Source organism: Copadichromis virginalis, linkage group LG6, assembly GCF_057382275.1.
Source record: "Copadichromis virginalis isolate Kocher_CV1m ecotype Utaka linkage group LG6, C_Virginalis_male_GT1.1, whole genome shotgun sequence".
Classification (NCBI taxonomy): Eukaryota; Metazoa; Chordata; class Actinopteri; order Cichliformes; family Cichlidae; genus Copadichromis; species Copadichromis virginalis.
The window spans coordinates 1,725,562-1,742,439 of NC_140623.1; the positions used below are offsets into that span (position 1 = coordinate 1,725,562).

Genomic DNA, 16,878 nt, shown 5'->3' on the forward strand with positions numbered 1-16,878 from the left:
CCAACTCTTGAGCCACGATCGCCACAAATACACCCTAAATGTGACAAATACACCCACCCAATTTGGAGTAAAAGACCATAAAACCAGGAGTCAGTCAAGGCCAGTCCATAGACGTTTGTAAAATGACAAGGCTACAACAACACAGCAGCAGTGTTGCACAATCCACTGTCTAAGGGGCAATACTAAAATGAGCGGCTTTTCTGAAGAAATCAAACCACTCTGCGGTGCTTAACCGCCTAACGCTATTGGCCACCTTTGATGGGAAAAGAATGCCAAGTGCCTTCGTGTGGTAGAGAAGCGCTACTGTTTCTGACAAGGCCTCTAATTATCAGCTGGGAAGGTGTGGATGTTAGTGCTGCATTCACGGACATCATGTAAAAGCCTACCAAAATCGACTTCACTACATACGGATGGATAGTAGTGATATAATGGGACTGTTTTCGCCCCCCAATCACCCCCTCAGGCGTGCTCGTACTGTATTTGGCACTTTTGCTAGTTCACGAGAGAGCAGACCGTCACTGATAACCGGTGATTGGGGGGGGGGGGGGGGGGGAATCAATATCAGCCAGACAGTGGTAGAAAAAAGTAAGGTTCTCTACCCGCTGATTCAAATGTGTGATTTGTGATCAAAACCTTTTTAAAGTTGCGCATCTTGCGTTATATTCACAGAGCTCTGTTGGTGCCTGTCTGATTGCTCAAATAAAATATTTAATCTCATTTTGTTCATTGTTCAATAATCATATTTTTATAGAAAAAAAAATTTGAGCAAAAGACAAACTTTATGTACAGGGAATAAAGTTACATTGAAGCCAAGCACACCATTGTGTTTTTTGTGACATTACCAATAAGTTTGATGTGTCACATGGCCCTCTTCCTATTGAAAAAAACAAAAGTTGTATTCAAGATGGCCGACTTCTAAATGGCCACCATGGTCACCACCCATCTTGAGGAGTTTGCCCCCTCACATATACTAATGTGCCACAAACAGGACTTTATTATCACCAATCATTCCCATTTTATTATGGGGTATCCATATAAATGGCCCACCCTGTAGTTACGTTTTCAAAAAACTATGATATTGTAACTCAGTTATTAACTTAGTTACAATATTATAAAAGTAATTAAATAATAATAATGGATTGCATTTATATAGTGCTTTTCGGGGCCCTCAAAGCGCTGAACAATTCCACTATTCATTCACTCTCATATTCACACACTGGTGGAGGCAAGCTACAGTTGTAGCCACAGCTGCCCTGGGGCAGACTGACAGAAGCGAGGCTGCCATATCGCACCATCAGCCCCTCTGGCCATCACCAGTAGGCGGTAGGTGAAGCGTCTTGCCCAAGGACACAACGACCGAGACTGTCAGAGCCGGGGCTCGAACGGCAACCTTCCGGTTACAAGACGAACTACCAACTCTTTGAGCCATGAGGAAAAGTAACTATTGTGTTACTTTAGGAAAAAAAGTTTAACCATCTGAGGTCCAGGGTTGATTTGACCTCAGCATGTCTAATTGCCTTGTTTGGTATCATTCTTTTCAGCACAACCTCACATCTGAATTTACAGTTATGTTTTCATTAGTACAATTGATTAAAAAAAAAGAAAAAAAAAAAAGAACAACAACATGAAATCAGATATATTTTTTTACTGTAACAACAACAAAAAGCATGTTTCACAAATCATTTTCATAACATGAAATGCAAATAGAAATTGTAAATTTAATAAACCTATACATGAGTTTTGCAAATAAAAAAGGTACATGCAACTATTTACCTAAAAATGCAGGAAAGACTAAACTATTTACAGAACACTCTGATTCTGCATCAAATAAGATGCCACACAAATTATTTGTGCCACTCCAAAAAATTATTTCTCTCCACTGTAAGACAGAGGAGAACATCACAGGCCTGATACCTGCAGGCCTGACAGCCAGTGGTGTATCACTCCTCCTGTTTTCCACCTGGAGACAGCGTTTACACTGTAATCTGCCTTTGGTGGCTTTATGGCAGCAACTGTGACATTCGGCATCATTGTTCTGACACACAAAACAAAACCAACAGCTACACAACACACTAACTACATACTCCATACTAGAGCTGGGCAATAGAACGATAACGATATGTATCGCAATATAACTTTTACTCGATAGAGAAATTAAACTATCGCGATAGACCTCGCCGCTCTTGTCCTCTTAAAAAAAAAAAAAAAAAAAAAAAAAGGTCAGCCAATCCAAATTAAGTAGCGCAGAGCCGAACCAATCACAGCCGCAGCGTCACGTCGCGTGACTTGTTACGTACAGCACAAGTGCCAAGCCGCACGTGTGTTTGTTTGGGAAGCAGCCAGCGGGTAATGGAGGAAATGAGTGTGCCAACTAGAAAAATCAACCGAGCGTGACCGAAGAGAAAACAGATAATGGTTCCAACGCCGGAGAGATTGTCGAACGGAAGAGCCATAGAAGTTCCGTAGGGTGAAGGTATTTCGGCTATTTCAAGTCTGACAAAAAACAGAGTAGTGTGCACTGTAAATTGTGCCGAAAGCAAGTCTGGAAAGACAATAAACTGGTGCATGCGTCACACTGCGCCACGTTATTGTTTCGGTGAAATGAATTTCTACAATACTGTTAATTCTACTCTCTGCAGTGTTTAAATGCTTACATATACACACAGTTACTGTCCGTCCACACATACGACTCGGTTCTGCTTCTATGCCCCAGCTTTGTTTACTTTTTCCCACCGAGGCTTCTAGACTTCTGATTGGCCAACATTTCTGCACGGTTAGGAATCTAGCGCCACCTGCTGCTTTGGCATGTTCATAGCAGCGTTTTCCTTCAGTTCTGCCTTTATGTGTGGACAGGATTCTTTTTTAAAACGAAAACGGAAAATCTCCGTTTTCAAAAATACCCGTGTACGTGTGGACGTAGCCTCAGTCTCTGACTGGAAGCGCTAATTCGTCATTCGGCTTTTGTCAGACTAAAGTAACTGTTAAAACTGTTTGAAAAGCTAAGCTATACAACAAGGAGAGATTGAGAATTTCCTTTTAGTTCTCAGTTTATTTGATATTGACAAAAGTTAGTTTTGTCTGTTCTTCTGTAAAATAAAGTAAGATTTATTTTTAGAATTAATATTTTGTTTCTAAGTGGAATTGACAATTTAGTCTGTTTCGTTTGTTCTATTTTGAAACTTAAACGCTTTAGCGGCTGCCTTTTGTATAGTTTGCAATATTTGCCTTTATTTATCTGAAAAAGTCTCATGTTTCTTTGGTACATCTACCCTGTTGAACTTATTATGGGAAATAAATATTTAAATAAAAACAAGCTGCTGATTATTTCACATTTTACTTGTGAGCAACGGCACATTTAAATCTTGCAAATATAGTTATTTGGCTTATATCGTGATAGATATCGTTATCGCCTGAAATGAAAAAAACATATCGTGATATGAAAAAATCTCATATCGCCCAGCTCTACTCCATACTATAGTGTCACAAATCTCTCACAAATCTCTCACATCTCAAAACTCTCTCTCTCTCACCGCTGTCACTCCTAAAACTTTGGTCGTAAGCAGAGAGTGCTTACTAGCATAATAGAATAGTTTGTCAAAATTTGCCACCTACTTTTAAAATGAAACTAACCATAACCTCCTTCCTACCATGCTGTGTCTACCATTAGTTACCACGCTGACTTGTTCAACTTTGCGCTCTACACAGCTTGCTAAACTGTTAATCTTGTTAAAAGAGTACACCTCTATATGTGTATTTTTATGTGGCGAAACAAATGACTACCACGTCTGAATGCCTTCCCACATGTTTTACAATGATATGGTTTCTCACCTGTATGGATTTTCATGTGCTCTGTTAAATTACTTTTACGGCTGAACGTTTTCCCACATGTTTTACAATGATATGGTTTCCCACCTGTGTGCATTCTCATGTGCTTCTCTAGAGAACGATGTACAAACCTTTTCCCACATATTTTACAATGATATAGTTTCTCTCCTGTGTGGATTCTCATGTGCTTCACTACAGAATTCCTATGTACAAACTTTTTCCCACATGTTTTACAGGAAAACGGCTTCCCCCCTGTATGGATTCTATAATGCATATCCATTTCATAATTATATTTATAGACTTCTCCACAAACATCACATTTTAAAGACTTTTTAGTTTTGTCAGACTTACACTGACTGTCTGGTGTAGGTTGGTATTCTACATTATTGTGACCTTTCTTCCCTGCTCCCTGATATTCTCTCACAGTTACATCAGAGCTGACACAGTTGAGATGGTCTCTTTTTGGTTCTGGTTCACTGTGGTCTTTTTCCTCAGCAGCAGTCAGCATAAAGGCATGAATCTCCTCCTTCAGTGCCAGCTGCTCTCCCTCCTGACTGCTACAGAGTTGCTCCTGTTCCTCTTTAATCTGTGGAGGTTCTGGTTCCCCCTGGTCCAGATTGGAGCTCATCTCCTGGTTCCACAGCTGCTGGTCAGCGACAACTTCCTCCTCCTTACAGACATGCTGCTGTGGGATGTCTGGAGGGGGAAAAGGAGACAATTAAAAGAAAAGTGAAGTGATAATAGAGAAAAAAAATCATACTGACCAAATAGACAACACAAAAAAATAATTAAATTATGCTTGATATCTATGGCTGTTGGCTAGCTTAGCGTTAGCATGCTGTCTGCACAGGTGCTTGCACAGAGCCATAGTTGTGTTAGCAGCCGTTTTGTCCTGGATGCAGTTTCTACTTTACCATCATGGTCTCCTCCTTTTGTGCAATGAAAATAAATGTAATGGCATATGGCAAACTAAAATCAGCTGATTGTAGCACATGTGCAAGAGCAGTGGGAACAATAACCAGATAGACTAACAGACAGACTAACTATATGTTTACAGCAATGTCTGTAAACATATATTCAGTCACCCACTGGCGCTGAAAGGCTCTGCTTTCAGAATCAACTTTTCTCTCGACCATTGTGAGCAGCCAGCTTTGCAATAACAGAAGTTAGACTTGATTGACGCGGGAAGGTTCCCAGTTAGCCTAGCATTCAGCAAGGAGGCTGCAGCGCTGCATTATGGGACCTGTAGTTTGTATGTTATTAGCGCCTCATATCGCCGGGCCATGCATAACAATAATAGTATATCTATATAAAATGATCTCGCGGGCCGGATATAAATGTACGCCGGGCCGGATGTGGCCCGCGGGCCTTGACTTTGACACATGTGCTATAGGGGTTCCCACTTTTCTGGATTACTTACAGACACCTCTGTCTGCATAAAAACAGTGCTGGAACACACTGTGGTTACATACCCTCTGGAGCATCAGAGCAACAGTATTTTACTGCAGAAAGTAGTGTGTTGGCAAGAAAAAGGCAATTAACAATGAAAGATAGACAGAACATCATATAACTGAAAAATGTAGGTCTCTCCTACACTGCAAAAAAAGACCAGGTATCAGTGAGTACAGTTTCATTCAACATCAAAAGAAACAAACTCTGACTGCAAGAGGTCTGGCAGGCCCAAAGACACGACTGAATCAGAGGACAAGTTTCTGAGCGTTAACAGCTTGCGTGAATTACGGCTCACAGGGCAACAGATTCAAGCACAGCTTGAAATTTTCTGTTCATCATGCAGGATCTTTGTGGGCCGTTGATGAGAGGAAAGGATGGGTCACAGTGTGTGGCATCAACCCTCAAACATGGAGGAGGAAGTGTGATGGTCTGGGGCTGTTTGCTGGATCCAGGGTCGGTGACTTGTACAGATTGAGAGGCTTCCTGAACTAAAACAGCTACCACAGCATTCTGCAGCACCATGCGGTACCCTCTGGTATGCACCTAGTTGGTCAGCAAGATAATGAGCCAAAACACAAGCCCAGGGTGTGCCAGAACTACCTCAGAAAAAAAGAACAAGACGGTAAGCTTGAAAACACGGAGTGCTCAGCACAGTCGCCAGACTTAAACCCCACCGAGCTGGTTGGGGATGAACTGGACAGAAGAGTGAAAGCAAAGCAACTACAAGGTCCACATTTATGGGAACTTCAGCAACAGATATGGAAGAATATTTGATTTCTATTGGAGAAAGAATGTCACGGCTGTGTTCAGCTGCTATAGCTGCCAAAGGGGGCAACTTTGATGAGTCAAAATTTTAGAATACATTTTGGTCTATTAATTGATTCATGATTTCTTTTTTAACTCCAAGTGCTTATTTGTGCTCTGCTTTCATTTCAGAGTGCATTGAGACATTAAACTATGGATGTGCGATATGACCAAAATCTCATATCCCGATGTAAAACACCTCTTTTTTGCTTCTCATCTATAAACTCTCTCCATACTCTGTCACATGACTCTTGCGTAGGTGGTAGAAGAGGTTTGTCATGTTTGAGTCTGTGGTCTGGACCAGTTTGCACCATAATTTGCATAGTACAGTTTTCAGGTCCATGTCAGACTTTTCATAACTAAACCATGTCCCTGCTACAGAGGCAGCCCCTCATTTAGGAATAAGGTCCTGGATTTGTTTAGACTGATCCTTCTGTTTGAGCTACCATGTGGTGACTGTAAGCACCATTTAAAGTTACCTCAAATAAAAACATGAAGTAATTTGTTTCATGCATATTCTGAATTGTGATGTTTGAAAATAATGTATTTTGTCATAATTTCAGTTTATTTTGAATCTCAACAGGATCTTCACCTTTATTTTGAAAGGTTTATGTCAGGGGTGTCCAAACTTCTTTCACTGAGGGCCACAAACATAAAAATATAGGAGGGGCTGGGCCACTTACTAGAAATGAGGTATATAACCTTAACTTTACTGTATTAAAGTTAGAAAAATCACTTAAAAGTGGTCAAATGTGTGTTATATTGTTGAATATAATTAAAGACAAAACTGCCTTCATCACAGCTTTCCATAAATGGATCTTTATTGATTTATTCAGAAAAAGCTTTGGTACCTCATTCTCAGAACAGCAGCCTCAGATTTCTTCTTAGACAGAAGATTTACAGCACAGAGAAAAAACAATAAAGGGGAAAATGGGACGGGCACATTTCAAGTTTATTATTTAAGTTATTAGGCTTAGCAAAACATCTATTAACGTCCGTTTGAAATGATTATCAACATTAACAGACTGAACTGGACTTAATAACAGGAGTCCATATAATTTTAGTAAATTATTCTGGTGAGTATCAGCTGCGCTGGGTATGTAAATCGGGCCATCCTGCTGCTGATTGCCACTCGTGCCATAAATCCAGACAAATGTCACTTGATCAAGGAGCAGATCTGCATCAGATGGTGTGTACACACAGCGGTGTGTACTCTGTGTGTTAACAAGAAAAACGCATATAAGAAAGTGGTGCGCAAAAGCAGGGTAGTGACAGAATTGATGCGCATTATTGATATTTGAAGCATGTGTACCTGCACATTAACACACGGGTACTGTGGAATATATTTTTTACTCACCTAAAGTGCTCGTGCTCTCGTCCACTCCCCGCAAAAAAAATAGCAGCTGTGCGGTGTCTGTGGCATCGGTGCTCTCATCGAATGCGATGGAGTAAAAATCAAAAGCACAGCTTTATCAGACAGTTGCAGTTTAATGTTGGCTGACAAGTCTTCAATGCGTCGCATAACTGGATTTCTGGACATGCTGACGTTGTTGAATCCTGCACTTTTTCCGGGTACATTATTTCGGTGACTTTAACAAGGCCGTGTTTTACGAGGTCTCCAACTGAAAAAGGCTTGCCATGTCTTGCGATGAGTTGGGCGACCTCATAGCTGGCTATTGTAGCCTCTTTCTGGACCTTTTGAGCCTGAAAAAATACTGTTGCTGACCCCGCAGGAGAGCTACCTGTAGTGGCGGCACTCCGTCTCTATTTCACTCTTCTGTACCACCTTTAGGAGTCAGTCCAGCAATATGCATTTGAAACGCGAGCAAGTCCAGGTACTTTTCTTGCAAAAAATATGTTTATTGAAACTTTTAATTTACATGGCAAGACTCGGTCAAAAAACTGTGTTGCTTCCAGCTTATCCGACTCCCCAACTACGTAATTACAGTGTGCCGGAAGCCCAAAATACTAAAAAGCGCATTAGAATGTTGCACTTCTATATTCTATACATTTAACAAACAGTATTTTAAAATCAACTAGAATTATATTCTTAACATCAAACATATATATTTCTCCTCTAATCATTTTACCAGTACCAATAAAATTAACCTTTAATTGGCTCTTACACTACCCTTTTGTTTAATTTCTGCTCTCGCTCAGCACCAGTATAGGATGCATAGGCCTGATGTTTGGTTTCATAATGACGTCGTACATTATGCTCTTTCATAATTGCCACAGTTTCAGTGCAGATCAAACAAACACACTTCCCCTTGAATTCTTTGAAGAAATATTCACTCTCCCACCGTGTCTGAAATTTTCTGCACTCACTTTCTACCTTTCACTTCTTTGGTACTGCCATGTTTAGTAACTTGGGGTAAATTTCTTCTGTGATTGTCCTTTTTGGTGGAGCAACTGCCTTGATCAACAGCAGCTCCCCCTGGTGTTAAAACTAAGAAGTGCAATACACTCAAGCAAAAGTTGAAGTGCGGGCCATATTCTATTCTATTTATAAAATTACACCACAAAACAAGCACTTGTATCAAGCCAGCCTCCAATTCAAGACTTGCAGAACGATATACGATAGAAACGATATAAATTTGGCCAACGATAGAGATATTGACTAAATTGCTCTACCGCGATAGCGGATGTTGATGATGTCATCAAGCTGCGCCTGTTTTGGTCGAAAGCATCACAGCGGCTACAACCATTATCGTCTGCAAATTATGCCTGGCGACAGTCATAGCAAAGAGATGAAGCACTTTTGAAATATGGGGAAAGCCAAAAGCTGCACTTCCGTAACATTGACTCATTAATGTCGAATTCTCTCGCAGCTGCTCTATTCCCATGTTGTTGCAGTATATTAATACAGTGGTTTTATTTATATATGTTTATATATAAATATACTGTATATGCTGGCCCCTAGAGACTAGGCACGTACAAACTCCAAAACACATTTCTAGCGTTAACTGAACTTCCAAAACAGAGCTACCTAGATCACTTAAATTACACAATTGAAAGCACATGTGTATTGTTTGTGTATTTATACACAAGCACTTATATATATATTCAAATAATTAAAAAAAAAAGTTCATTTGCCTTTTACTACCATAAGATAAGATAAGATAACTCTTTATTGGCATTGCACAGTCATACATTGTACAGTAGTACAATGAAATTGGAAAAACTGTCCTACGTCGGCACTACATATAACACAACACAACACGATATGACACATCACAATGCAACAAACAACACAACACAGTATATTAACTTAGTATAAAAAGAAGAATAAGTGTATGTGTATTGCACACTGTTATTATTGCACATTAATTATTATTGCACCTTGTTATAAATATAAATATTATTGTTATTGTTTCAAACATTGTTACCTCCCCCTAAAAAGTCCAGGGAGGTAGCCAGTCAGGTCAGCTATTTACATTGATCAGGGCTAATGCCCTGTTGTAAAAGCTGTCCTTGAGTCTATTTGTTTGAGACCTCAGCAGCCTGAACCTCCTGCCAGACGGCAGCAGCTTAAACACCCGGTGTCCTGGGTGTGTGCAGTCCCATAGGATGCTGCATGCCCTCTTGAGACAGCGAGTGCTGTACAGGTCCTTCAGGGAGGGAAGAGGATGTCCAATGATTTTTTGGGCCATATTGATGACCCTCTGGAGTGCCTTTCTGTGTGCTGTGGTGCAGCTGGAGAACCACACACCGATGCAATATGTCAGCACACTTTCAATGGAGCAGCGGTAGAAGACGGTCAGCAGCTCCTTCTTCAGGTCCATTTTTCTGAGGATTTTCAGAAAGTGGAGACGCTGTTGGGCCTTCTTTAAGACCGCAGAGGTGTTAGAGCTCCATTGGAGGTCTGTGTCTATGTGCACACCCAGAAACTTGAAGCTGGAGACCGTTTCCACGCACTCCCCGTTGATGCTGACAGGCTGCAGCTCGGACTTCCTCCTTCTGAAGTCAACTACCAGTTCTTTTGTTTTGGTGGTATTGAGGTCCAGGTTGTTGACTGCACACCAATCTGACAGCCTCTGAACTTCAGCTCTGTACGCCGTCTCATCTCCCCCTGAGATGAGCCCCACCACGGTGGTATCATCTGCAAATATGATGATTGTGTTGTCTGGGTGGGAACTAACACAGTCATGTGTGTACAGAGTGTACAGTAGGGGACTCAGTACACAGCCTTGTGGAGAGCCGGTGTTGAGGCTGAGGGCTGAGGAAAGATGAGGCCCCACTCTAACTCTCTGTACACGGTCTGAGAGGAAGTCTCTGATCCAGCGGCAGGTGGTGGACGGAAGTCCAATTTCCAGCAGTTTAACTATTAGTCTGTCCGGGAGTATCGTATTGAAAGCAGAGCTAAAGTCAACAAAGAGCAGCCTGGCGTAACGGCCCTGCACTTCCAGGTGAGAGATGGTGGTGTGGAGTGTTGTAGCGATGGCATCTTCAGTTGATCTGTTAGCTCTGTATGCAAACTGGAGCGGGTCGAGTGTGGGTGGCAAGCAGGACATGATGTGACGTCGGACCAGTTTCTCGAAGCACTTCATTATAACAGGTGTTAGAGCAACTGGTCGGTAAACGTTGAGGCTGCTAATGTTAGTATGCTTTGGCAGTGGGACAATTGTGGCTGACTTTAGGCACGGCGGGATGCAGGACTGGGACAGTGAAGTGTTGAAAATCTTAGTGAAGATGAGGAAAGAACAAGAAGGAGAGCTGAAAGACTCTTTTAGGACCTTTGCGGTTACCCCATCTGGTCCGGTGGCCTTCCTGGGGTTCACTGCCCTCAGTGTGCGCCTCACCTCATATTCCTGCACTATGAGGCTTGGGCTGCTGCTGCTGTCCAATGTTTTTGCTGCTGTTGCCTCTGGTCCCTTCACCTCAAAGCGTGCGAAGAAGTGGTTCAGCTACCACACACCAAATCGGGTCGTTGGTACTTCTTGGCTTGTGTAGCCACTAGGTAACAAAAGCTCAACACTGCGCCTAGCATCCTGGAGGACTTCTGTTGCATTTTGTATGCGCTTCGGAGCTTGTACGCGTCGTTCACTTCAAAGATCCAGCTCTAAGAGCAGTTTCGTTCGCCACCGACACATCACTAGTGGCACTGGTTGCTTGCTTAACACCTCCATATGGAGATGCTTTGCGGAATACAGATTTGAAGTTGGACTTCAGTGTCTCCGAGTGACTTCTTGCGATCCAAGAATGGGGTGAAGCCGTCCTTCTTCGACATATCTCACCACTAAGTATCTCGCTCGGTGGAGCCTACAGTGCAGTTTTTCTCTGTCGTTCACTGTAGTTCCCAATATAATTTTTTATTTATTTTTATCTGTCAAAAGTGGCATATAAATTAGGGGTGCAACAAACGATTATTTTGATATGGACTACTCACCGACTATTTCTGCGATTAGTCGACTAATCAGATCATGCATCCATTGGCCATACAACGTACAGCTTATTGCACCACCATGCATCTGCTCTTATATAACTATCATTAGCTTACAGCTTTAAATGTTTAAGGTATGTGCTAACTAACAATAAAGACAGTTTATTAAATTTTAATGAAATTTGCAGATTGTTTCGGTGAAGTTTAATAAACTCCTTGCTATCCAAACTATAACAGGATACCGTAGCCTATATTATACAGTATATTCTCGAGCATCTCATACTACTGATAATCAGTTGTCTGCTTGACCTTTATTCAGCTGTGTAAAAACTATAACTTTGATCTCAGCCAAACCGATTTACTCAGGAACAAATAAAATACTGAAAAAAGCCAAACAATAACATTTTGAAGTTATCTAAGTGACTTATAAATCATGTGTAACCTGAGTAGCGAAAGACGGCGGGGGGTTTGAAAACGTGTGAAAAGTGGAATATAAATACATTTTGCTTACTTACGTCTCCAAAAAGCCTTCACAATAATAAATGTCCCGCAGAGCTGTGATTAGGATCCTCCATCAGAGTGACACTCACCTGTCCTGTGCAGCTTTATTTCGGGTTTCCAGGTGATATCCATCAGTCTGCGCTGACGGTCGATCTCTTGCTCGTACCGGACGATCGTTTTTTCAAACTCCAAGAATATTTGCTCAGCAGCAGCAGTTAGTCGCTCGTTGATAAACTCTCTCAGATACTGAACTGAAGGCATTGTTAGTGCGGCAGCTCACACACTCAATACAGCAGTCTCTGTGATCAGACACACACGCGTGGGACGGTGTTGATGCCTTTGTTTGTTTACTTCCGCCTGTGTCACGTGGTGAGGTTCCGGTAGAGCGCGAGTGTTCTTCTTCTTCTGTATAGGGTTTATTGGCGGTTGGCAAAAAGCAAAATGGTGCATTACCGCCACCAACTGGTGTGGAGTGAGGCCCGAAATGACAAAAATAAAATAAAATAAAATAAAATAAAATAAAATAACCCTGATGAAATGGGTCTGCCTTAAAAACCGAAATACAGCCTGATAACTGTCACTTATAAAGCTCACGTGAAATAAATCAATCAAGTCAAACTTCACTTTCATATCGTCCAGCTTTTTGATCAGTTGTCTCCTTTTAATATTATACTTCTGTCAATGCAATAAAACATGTTCTGTTGTTTCCTGTTCCCTACTGCATTCACACTCCCATGTACAGTGTTTACCTATTAAAAATAATGTGCTATGATCCAGGTGATTGATATATGCATTTTTTTTCTCTGCCCGTTCTGTTGGTTTTTGTCTTTTGCCCTTCTCCCCCGTCCCTCTTCTCAGCTGTTTCTCTTTCCCTCTTTCTTTCTCCCCTTCTTTCCCCCAGTCAAGTCTGTCCCGTATTCAGTAAGTGAAAATAAAATAAACAATAAAAGGTGAATCAAATGGACCATTACGGCAAGGCTGGGATGGTCAGTTTGGTAAAGTAAATCCGTTGGGCATCTTTCTTTGTCTTTAGACAACAATTCTGATGGCAAAAGAGCCAAACGGGACAGGCCAAAGAAAAAAAAAAAAATAAAAAATAATAATAATGTGCTATTTAAACCAGTGTGTACGAATCTCCGTCGAGATATAATCGTCTCCTCTCTCCTATTTCATCCTGTACTTCTCATTCCCCCCACTTTCCTTTGGATTTTGTACAACCACTGCCCTTTCCTCTCTTCCTCCCATTGCTTTTGCCACCTTTCCTTCATTTTGTATCGTATTCTACTCTTGAGCTCCGTCCTACTCACACTAATAACCATATCTACCATCGGTCTCCTTGTTGCGACTTTTGCTGTCCTATCTGCCATTTCATTTCTTTTAACTCCACGATGCGCTGGTACCTATAAGAATGTGACTACAAGCCCCATCATAATAAGTCTGAATAATGTCAGGTCTGCAGTCTGAGTGACTGTCTTGCAGGCTGGCCAGTGATGAGCTCGAGTCTGAACATATCACAGACCTTAGTGGTTTCGTTTCCTCAATCCACTGGATAGCTAACAATATGGAAACCATTTCACCTGTGTACACTGATAAATCGTCACTGATCCTTTTCCCACCTTGATATTAAATTCAGGAACTATAAATGCTATCCCACTTTGGTTGGCTGTATTCTTTGATGCATCTGTGTAGATTTTGACATAACTATAATACTGATTAAAATATTCTTGTGCTGTATGTGAATTTAAGATAAAACCCTTCTCCTTGTACTTTTTTTTAACAATGTGAAATCTACCACTGCATCAGGGAGCATCCATGGTGGTATTGTAGGCAGTGGCACTGTTTGACTTGTGTTTATCTTGTCCAGAGTAAGGTCAGCTGCTTTCTGTCCCACTCTCCACCCAAAGCTCTTCAATTCCATTTTCTCTTTTTCCCAGCATGTATGGAAAACAGTTTTTGCCGGATGGTCTTGACCATGTCCTTGTAAACTTGCCCTTCTTATTTGTAATGGCATTTCCCTCATTTCTACCTGTAGTGCTGCTGCAGATGTTGTTTTGAATGCACCTGAGCAAAGTCTTAACGCTTGATATTGGATACTATTTAACTTATGAAGACTTGTTCTGGCAGCAGAATTAAATACTATACACCCATAATCCAATACAGAAAGGGCAATCTGGGGAAAAGGAGGATGGAATTTGTCGGCTGCGGTTGTCGGAGCCTGTCATTAGAATGAAAGTTATTGGCCATGTTTGCATAGCCCTTTTTAAAATGATGCTTTCATGACATTATTGTATGTTGGGTGGTGGTTAGGGCTATCTAGACTGACAAGTAAGACATTGAATGTCACCTCTCCGGTGGGGAGGGGGCCTGAGATTGTCTAAATTGGAATCTGTTCTATACCAAATGCAGAAAAATTGTTTTAAGAAAGAAATTAAGTTCATTTTCCAAAAAATATAATTGTTTGCTTGAAGGACACCAGGAGAGATGAGTCCTCCGTCACAGATGGTGTGGTCAGTGAAGATGGTCGCCTGCAGGTTCAAGCTCATTGCGTCTCCAACCCACATCCACTGCCACTGTACTTAAGGGAAGTTATAGACTTTCTTCTGCACTTAAATTTGGATCACCTCGATCCATGATAGTCATTCAGGCTGTAATGCCTGGACTGGAAACAAGCCATCCTTAAAATATTACAACATTCCAGCTCCTTTGTTGGAATGCAAAACAAATGTGTTGTTTAAATCAGAGACTTCACTTGTGACAGAACAACAAATATTTTATTTTTATTATATAAGTAATGTAAGTATAAAACAAAGTTGTTGAAGGCCTAAACTTTTCAGAATAATTAAATCTGAGACTTTGTTTCATTGTAAGATTATAACAGTGATGGCAAATTGTTTGTTGTTCAGCAGAACAGTGTCCAGTATGTTGGCTGTTGTACTTTGTTGTGTTTGAAAATAAAAGTTGGGCTGATTTTAACATCATTACAAAAAGTGTTGTTAATTATTTTTAATCATATTCAGGTTACCACAAATTGTTTTTTTCATTTAGTTGAACTTAAAATGTTTGTAAGTAGGTAAACAATTAGTATTGTACAGTCAGAAATATCAAATTATTCTTAATACTGCAGACTTGCAATGAATAAGTTGTCCTAACAGTCATCTTAAGCAAGCTATACTTAGTGTTTTTGAGGCAACAAGTTTACATAGTTTTGTTGAGTTCTGGGAACTAAAGAGGCTTTACAGTGTACTCAAAATGGGTAAGTTGGCCTAGCTTAATCATCTTAAGTCAAACATTACTCAATCTTTTTGAGGCAACGAGTTTACATAGATTATTTGAGTTCTGTGAACTAATTAGATTTTACAGTGTGGGGGGAACATTTCACCTGGAACAACTCTGACTGTCACAGGTACTGACTGACCAATAAGTATTTATCTGTATTATATCCCTATACTATGTATAGTGCAGTGTTAATTTCAATACGTTATCGTGGCTCAAGTGTTGGCAGTTCGTTTTGTAATCGGAAGGTTGCCGGTTTGAGCCCTGGCTCCGACAGTCTCTGTTGTTGTGTCCTTGGGCAAGACATTTCACCTGTTGCCTACTGGTCAAAAAACAAAGATGAAAAAGAGCCTAACGATACTTCAAAGCCATTGCCTCAGTTGTTCTACTGTAGAAACATATGCAAGCAGAAATGAAGGTTAGGCTACAGTGGTGCAAGCCTGACTGCTCATCAGTGCCTTTGTTTCTTGTTACAAGAACAGTTTCCTTCCTCATACTGCTCATAACCGTTACATGCTTACACTGATTTGTATTCTAATATCGGCATCACGGGCATCGGTAAAAAAAAAAAAAAAATTACTCGTGCTCATGCTGCCCCGACATCATGCCAGCTCATATCGGGAATGGCATAAGCACCGATGGGTTTTCTATCGCCCATTTGCTGGGAGTAAGTACGCCCTTCGTTTGCGAGGTGCGCCTGCTGCTTGCTGCGCAGGGTGGAGAGGGCGGGGTGGCGGGGGATTCTCTGGCTGGCTGGAGCAGCATCTAATAACCAATTCGCAAAATAAAACAAAATTAAAAAAAAAAAAACACGAAAACACCAGACATCATGATACAGACTTATAATTTGCACCGATGTTTTTTCGCGCTCACTTTTCGTAAACTTTATTGTCATCTCCGCTACATACAGTCCAGTATATAGAGACACGAGACGACGAGGCTACAGTTACAGCAGTGCAAGTAAACAAACCATAAATATAAGAGTAAGAAAATAAATATACACTTTAGGATTCGGGGTAAAGGGATCAATAACAATTTAAAATTAATAATTTACAGTTTGATGATTTAAAGTCTCACACAAAACCCGTCGAAAGGGGAGGGGGGCCTGCTTCTTCCAAATAGAGCACATTTCATTCATAATGTTGTAAATCCAAGCCCATTATCTATTCATGATTTGAACCTGGGTTGTGCGAAATTCCAGAAATAAACCTTAGACAAAGCGAATCTGTGAACTAAGGTGTAGGTCTATTAGGTTATGTTGTCGTAATCCTCGGGTTGGGGGGTGGGTGTTCATACTGGAGTGCAAAATTAAAACCAATGGAAGATGGACAAGAGAAAAAAAGAGGAGGAGAAATGAGCAAAAGATACAGGTAAGCAGATGTGTCATTGGATAATGGCAGGTCATCCTGAAACAATCAGAATCAGAATCAGAATACTTTATTAATCCCTAAGGAAATTATGTGTGTTACAGTTGCTCCAAGAAGAAATGGTAAAAATAGTAACAGTAACAGACTAAACTCCAAACAATACATTATGTTACAGATTTTACACATTCAAGAAATATCACTAATATATACAGATCACTCAATTATAAATATCAAGGATTAACAGAGGTGATTATAAATAAATATCAAGAAAAT

General features: G+C 40.8%; 1 protein-coding gene across 1 annotated transcript; it reads right to left on the reverse strand.

The window, feature by feature from the left end:
- Positions 1 to 1,636: 1,636 nt before the first annotated feature.
- LOC146706891 (uncharacterized) lies at positions 1,637 to 12,321 on the reverse strand. Its single transcript, XM_085458188.1, has 2 exons — positions 12,055 to 12,321; positions 1,637 to 4,521 (listed from the first exon to the last, which is right to left on the reverse strand). The coding sequence occupies exons 1-2, from the start codon at positions 12,224 to 12,226 to the stop codon at positions 3,743 to 3,745; spliced, it is 951 nt and encodes a 316-aa protein (XP_085314314.1). The 5' UTR covers positions 12,227 to 12,321; the 3' UTR covers positions 1,637 to 3,742.
- Between the last annotated feature and the right edge of the window lie 4,557 nt (positions 12,322 to 16,878).

What these genes read in the sequence shown, in the direction of transcription:
- LOC146706891 (XM_085458188.1), bottom strand. Translation starts at nt 12,226, where the DNA reads ATGCCTTCAGTTCAGTATCTGAGAGAGTTTATCAACGAGCGACTAACT. An exon ending in AATAAAGCTGCACAGGACAG is followed by an intron (nt 4,522 to 12,054) that starts GTGAGTGTCACT and finishes TTCCCCCTCCAG; the next exon opens with ACATCCCACAGCAGCATGTC.